Source organism: Cannabis sativa, chromosome 3, assembly GCF_029168945.1.
Source record: "Cannabis sativa cultivar Pink pepper isolate KNU-18-1 chromosome 3, ASM2916894v1, whole genome shotgun sequence".
NCBI classification, from domain to species: Eukaryota; Viridiplantae; Streptophyta; class Magnoliopsida; order Rosales; family Cannabaceae; genus Cannabis; species Cannabis sativa.
Window position 1 is genome coordinate 74875872 of NC_083603.1, and position 6971 is coordinate 74882842.

The 6971-nt window shown below is 34.9% G+C and overlaps 1 protein-coding gene across 2 annotated transcripts; it reads right to left on the reverse strand.

The window, feature by feature from the left end:
• Positions 1 to 2: 2 nt before the first annotated feature.
• Positions 3 to 2490, reverse strand: LOC115711400 (piriformospora indica-insensitive protein 2). Of its 2 annotated transcripts, XM_030639734.2 has the most exons (3): positions 2249 to 2490; positions 1739 to 1992; positions 3 to 1506 (listed from the first exon to the last, which is right to left on the reverse strand). In XM_030639734.2, exons 2-3 carry the CDS (start codon positions 1979 to 1981, stop codon positions 265 to 267), a joined length of 1485 nt encoding a protein of 494 aa, XP_030495594.2. In that variant the 5' UTR covers positions 1982 to 1992; positions 2249 to 2490; the 3' UTR covers positions 3 to 264. The 2 variants fall into 2 exon arrangements, with proteins under 2 accessions (XP_030495594.2, XP_030495593.2); XM_030639733.2 differs by lacking the exon at positions 2249 to 2490 and having other exon boundaries at positions 1739 to 2212.
• Between the last annotated feature and the right edge of the window lie 4481 nt (positions 2491 to 6971).

A 6971-nucleotide genomic window follows, 5' to 3' on the forward strand; every position in this document is an offset into this window, starting at 1 on the left:
AATTTAAAAGTAAAAAATATTTAAATTTTCAAATATACGGAAGCACTTTGTTAAAAAAAAGTACACATTTTAGATAACATAGCAACCAATGTATGCACATTTAGGAACCAAAATTTCATAATGCTTGTACATTATTGCATCGTACACTATACAACACATAGATCTACTACATTGATTTGAGGACCCTTTAACTTGAGCGGGAAATGATATTGTACTTCTCTATCAAGACAAATGAAAACTTTTATTTACCTTAAGCTTTCAGAATCAATATACCATTGCACTCCATAGAAACATAACAAGCATTCCTTGAACACAAAATAAATGCCAAAACCCACCAACACTACATCTTAAAATTCCGGAAGATCTCACTGAAAAGAAATCATTAGTGTTCCTGTCCCTGTCAACACTTCTGCTTACCTTTTCATTTGAAACTCTTTTGTAAGTGTTTGATTCTTGGTTACATGGTCTAACTCCATAAGGAGCATAGCTAGATGTAATGGAAGTCAACCTGTAACAAAGATTTGGGTTGTTCCAAGCTCCAAAACGCCTTCCCATTTTTCTATAAAACCCTTCTGAAAATCCAAGCTCACCTGTCAAATTGTTTCCTCCAAGGTAAAGTGTACTAATACAAGGCAGAGATGCCAACCTTGGTGGGACATTTCCTGAGAGATTGTTGTAGTTAAGCCCCAAAAATCTAAGCTTCTTCATTTTGGCCAATGATTCTGGAATGTCCCCTGTCAAACTTGTGTTGGAAAGATCCAAAATTTCCAAGTTCAGTAACTTTCTCCATTCAATATTTCTCTTAAGGTCACCCCCAACTGGGTTATTGGATATCACCATCTCATTCAAGGACACCATTTCTCCAAGTGACTCAGGTAACCCACCTGAAAACTTGTTACTTCCAAGGTCCAACAGTGTGAGATTCTTGAGCTTACCAATCTCTCTAGGCAAGATACCATTTAACATATTATTGCTCAAATCAAGCTTTAAAAGTGATCTCAGAAATCCAAGACTCAAAGGCAATGAACCAGAAAGGTCATTCCTACTTGCATCAAGTATTAAGAGCTCAGACAACTGTCCAAAACTTGAAGGAATCTGTCCCAAAAAATGGTTACCTGAAAGGACAAGTTTCCTCAAGTTAGCCAAGTTTCCAATTTCCATTGGTAACTCACCAGTTAACCCATTTTCAAGCAGCACTAGAGATTGGAGTTTGGTGAGTTTTCCTATGGTGGTTGGGACCGTTCCAATGAGACCTGGATTTAATCTGAATTCTAAGGACTCTAAGCTGTGAGTGAACTTCTCCCATCTTAAAGTTGAGATTGTGACTGGGTTTAGATTTTGTGAGACGAAGCAACTAAAGATTGAGAGGGCCTTTAGGTGCTTGAGGTTGAATAAGTGGTTTGAAATTTTTGCATTGACTGAACATTTTAGAGAGTTGTCATAAATTGGCCCAATGTTTAAATCAGAAATGTACCACAACCCATCATAAAGATCACAGTAAACTCCCTGTATGTCATACAACAAATATAGCTTCAGAACAAAAGTTTTCAAATCTAACAAAATATATATCAATTGACCAAAAAAAGAACAGCATCAACATATTGCATAAGGTAATGGTCAATTAAGTTAAAGCCAAAAAGAAACAATACATAAATAGAGCAATATTTGTCTTTTTTCTTCTTTTGTGTTCATTTAAATAATATTTTTTTTAGATATAGGAAGTTACAAACAATAATACCTGTATTGGAGTCCATCCACAAGGGTCTGGATAGAGATCTGAACCGTTCCACCATTTGCCCACAAAGCTTTGAATAGCAGAATAAAGAGCTTCCTGCTCTGTTTTCTCCATTGGTGCCAGGGATGAAGAAGTTGAGTCTTTTCCTATTTCATCTTCACACACAACAAACACTATGCTACTGCTAAAGTAGAGAAGAAATAGAAGAAGAAGAACGCTTTGAATTGTTACTAAAAGCTTCTTCATGTGAACACAATCTGTAGTAGTAGTATAATACACAAGAAGGAAGAGAGGTTAGTTTGAGTAAGTCTTAGAATAATATAATACTGCTGTACCTGGCATATAAATCATGACTATATAAGGAAAACAAACTAAGTAGTACTCAGAGAAACAAAAAAATAGAAAATTAGAAAGGAAAAAAAAAAGGCTCAATTGGAAATTGTTCCCTATTCCCTCCCTATGTTGTTAATTACTCTACAAAAAGTAAATCTAAAAAGACTCAGAAGTAAATACCAGAACGGCAGAAGATCTAAAGAAGCCTATGTATGCATGCAGCCAAGTACCGATCAGAACACTTCTCGAGGCTTAAAAGTAACCAAAGTAATAACTAAACATAATAAACCAGTTTTCTTTTTCTTTTCTTTCTTAAATGACATGAATTTTGTGCGTATCTCTTTCTAAACTTGTCCAACAATGAAAGATGAATTTAATTGACTCAATGTGTGAGGTACACTTCTCACAAAAAAAAAAAAAATTGTACGTCTAACATGTGAAATTATTATTATTTATTTATTAATAATAAGACCTATTACCTACGTGTAGTACTAAATACAACTAACTAGTGTCAATTATTTTCATTATTATTAGAGTTAGCTATGATTGTAGGCAAATGTTAAAAATAAAACTGTATTGATGGCTCAATTGCCAGTTGGGCAATGCCATTTAGTCGATTGGTATTAAGAAAAGCTAAAGAAAAGTTCAAAAGCTAGAAGAGGATTAGGGTTAGATCATGGCAATCATCACGACTCTGTTGGCTATTATTTAACTTTATTCATTGATTTAATTAAAGACAGTTTAAAGAGGCTGCAGCCAGCCAGCCCACCCAAAATGCCAAAAATAAGAGAGAGAGAGAGAGAGAGAGAGAGAGAGAGAGAGAGAGAGAGAGAGAGAGAGAGAGAGAGAGAGAGAAGGGGTCAGAGTTATAGAGTTGGTAGGGGACCCATTTTGGAAACGCATATAGTTGCATTGCAGAGAAAACAAGAAACTAGAAAGATGGTAGATTGTTTGTTGTAATGGTAATTTTTATATAAAAATACATGCAGGCAGTGGCAGAGAGGGAATGCCATACCATTCAACTGTCATCTTCTATTTTTATTGTTGTATATATGCATATGTTAGTACCATACTACTGACTGCGTCCTTTTCACAAACGCGTCATCTCTAATCTATTATTCACACACACACACACAAACAAACTGTCTACAATCGGAACTGGGTTTCCGTACTAATTAATTTAAATTAAACTCAGCTGAATAATATGACTTTCTATACTTACATATACCTAATATTTTATTTTTAAACTGATACATATCATCATTGAAAATGTATGACCACTTTATCTAAAACCCAAAAATACCCCTCTCAAATTTTCCATACTTTTTTTTAGTGCAAAAACATAAAAAAAAAAAAAAAAAAAATTGGTAGTCCGATGGGGTCCGATGGTAGTCCGATAGTGGTCCGATGGTCACCTGATGCTACTTTTGTATGTACAAAAACATAAAAAAAAAAAAAATTGGTAGCAGATTTGGTCCGATGGTAGTCCGATGGGTGGTCCGATGGGTGGCCCGATGGGTGGTCCGATGGTGGCCCGATGGGGTGGCCCGATGGATGGTCCGATGGGGTAGCCCGATGGGTGGTCCGATGGTGTAAATGGGATGATGTAAATGGGGGTATTTTAGGGATATCATAAAAATTGTCATATTTTACAAATATTAGTTATTATTTGTTTAAAAATTTTTTTTTAACCAAATGTAAGCATAAAAAATCAAATTTCCCTATAAATTTAATTAATTCAATGTACAACAGGCTGAAAAGATACCGTGTATAATTGGACGATTAATTGTTAAATATATCTTTTATATTAAACGTGGTTACTTTTTTATGAGCTATCTAACAGATTTTTTAATATCCCATAGAAAAAATTAATTTTTAAGTGTTTAATTGGATTAATATGATCTGAGGGCCTACGCTTGTTGTTACTGGTGAGTGACTTGTGAATTATAAATGATTTGTGGATATTGTTTAGTCTGATGATGGTAGGGGCACCAATGGCCGATGTCGAGGATATTGTGACAATAACAAGCAAGTTGGGAGTGGAGCAAGAAGAGGAATGAGAGGAAAACACTAAGGTTGTGACTACGTTTTGGGGAAGCTCTCTGGTGGGGAAAGAGTGAATTTTTAGGTATATATCTGATATAATGAACTCAGCTCAATAGAGACTGAGGCAGAGCATTTCATTTATAGATAGAGTCGATTACAGGGCAAAAGGCAAACGCCAATACAAATACAACAGATGGCAGTATACAATTGCATAAGGAATAACGGAAAGATTTCCTGAAGATAGGGACAGCTAGTGAATCTTGTACTGCAATGAAAACGTGATGAATTGTGCCAATGATTAGGTGAGCTCCGAATATTTAGGAATAGGGTATGACTCAGCAGATGACATGTCAATTGGTTTTACTATTCCTTTACACTCCCCCTCAAACTGAAGGGTGAGATACGCATACCCAGTTTGTCAACAAGGAAAGTAAAACGTGATGGTGACAGACCCTTGGTGAGGCAATCAGCAATTTGGTCATGAGATGGAACATATCTTACTTCTAATTGCTTTTGTAGGACCTTGTCACGAACGTAGTGAGCATCAATTTCGATGTGCTTGGTGCGTGCGTGATAGACGGGATTTGAGGCAAGAGCTCCTGTACTGATGTTATCGCACCAAGTGATCGAAGGAGCAGAGAAGGGTACACTTAATTCACTGAGTAGAGACTCAATCCACGATATTTCTGCTACTACATGTGCTAGAGCACGGTATTCGGATTTTGTACTTGATCTCGACACCACCGGTTGCTTCTTTGAAGACCAAGATACTAGTGAATCTCCCAGGTAAACACAGTATCCAGCAATCGAACGCCTATCATCTGGGCAGTAGGCCCAATCGGCATCAGAATAGCCTATGATTTGCAGTCTATTGTTGCAGCTGATATGCAGGCCGCGTGTTCTTGTTCCTTTTAAATATCTCAGTACTCTCTTGGCTCCACTCCAATGTGTTGTTGACGGTGTTTGGAGGAATTGGCTTAGCTTGTTAACCGCATACGCTATATCTGGACGAGTGTGGCACAAGTACTGTAATGCACCAATCATGCTTCGATAGATAGTAGGATTGTGCATTGGCTCCCCATCAGATAGAGACATCGGTTTTCCTACAACTGTAGGTGTGGGACACGACTTTATGTTGGTCATGTTGTATTTCTACAGTAGGTCCTCAATATATTTAGTTTGGGTGAGGTACAAACCCGAGTCATCCCTGTGTACTTCAATTCCAAGAAAGAAGTGTAGAGCACCAAGATCTTTGAGAGAAAACAACTTGTTCAGTTGAGTGATAAAGCTATAGACTTCACTGATGTTGTTTCCTGTGACAATTATATCATCGACGTAAATAAGCACAAGGATGATGGCCCTGGATGTTTTCAAGAAAAACAGTGAGTTGTCCGCCTTTCATTGTCTGAAATTCCATGTTACAAGGGTGGCTTTGAGTTTGTCGAACCATGCTCTAGGAGCCTGACGAAGACCATATAACGATTTATTCAATTTGCACACATAATCTTCCTTTCCAGGTTCTTCAAAACCCAATGGTTGAACCATGAAAACATCTTCCTCAATTTCTCCATGATCTGTCAACAAGTTAATCATAGCAATTTAGATCAGATAAATAATAGGTTTGTTAAAAAGTTTTGAATAAACAATATAAATAAACAAACATTGTCCATGTAACAGATGTGAATCAAGATATTAATATAATTAAATTATTATTCTTAAACTAACCAAATAAAGGAAACTAATTTTTAAATATCTAGGTTTATTTGAATCAAATTAAATTAAATATCTAATAAGATCAATGATTTAAAAGGAAAGAATCTCCAATATCACTTTCAGATCTTATAATTTAATAAAATAAAGCAATTTTAAAATAGATTTGGTTAAATAATAATTACCATAATTATATGTCAAAATATCTCAAATTAAGCAATATTCAAATCTCTACAAAAATTTCTATGTTATTTAAATATTTAAGATATGATTTATAAATTTCTAATAAGGAAAAAAAATGATATATATAGAAAAAATATCATTTTTAAACTTATAATTTATAAATAATTAAATATTTAACAAAATAACAAATTTTTGAATTTGAAAACATTATGGTAAGTATATCTATAAAAATATCTATGTTAATTTCAAATTTATTAATTATTTAATTTGTCATATAAGATAATTTTAATATAATATTTTAAATAAAAAGACAAAGTTATCTTTTTAATTTAAAATATCTTAAATATCAAAATATCTAACCTTATAATTAAATAATAAATAAATATTAAAGAAGTTAACAAATTTTTAAATCTGACCATAATAGGAAATATTTAAAATTGGAAACAATCCAAAATAGAAATATTTAAAATTGGAAAAATTCCAAATTGAAAATATTTAAAATTGGAAACATTTCAATTTAGAAATATTTAAAATTGGAAAAATAAATTTTGGGAAACAATCCCATGAAAAAATTGGATTTTTGGGGAAAAACCCAAAAATTCGCAATTTGGGAAACTGCCACCCAGGAGGCTGCATGCAGCAGCCCAGGAGGCTGGCAGCAGCCCCTTACGCGCGCGGAGGAGGGGGTGACGCCGAGGAACTTCGGCGCCCGCAGCATGCCTGACCGAGAAAACTCGCTCAGCTGCAGGGTGCGCACGGGCGGAGGTGCAGGGTGCACACAGGCTGGATGCACAGCCCACGCGTGCGATTGAGCACCCATGCATACCCGAAATTCGATTTTTCTAAAAATCATAACTTTTTCGTTTTTCATCGGAATTGAGTTCCGTAAAAACAAAAATTGCTCAATTTTTCACAAGGAATCCAAATAAAATATTTTCAAAAATTGAAAAAATATATATTTCAT

Bases quoted from the DNA above. Each gene is read 5' to 3' on its own strand.
- LOC115711400 (XM_030639734.2), bottom strand. From the start codon at position 1,981: ATGAAGAAGCTTTTAGTAACAATTCAAAGCGTTCTTCTTCTTCTATTT. The intron at 1,507-1,738 runs GTATTATTGTTT...TATGACATACAG, and splicing joins GTGGATGGACTCCAATACAG to GGAGTTTACTGTGATCTTTA.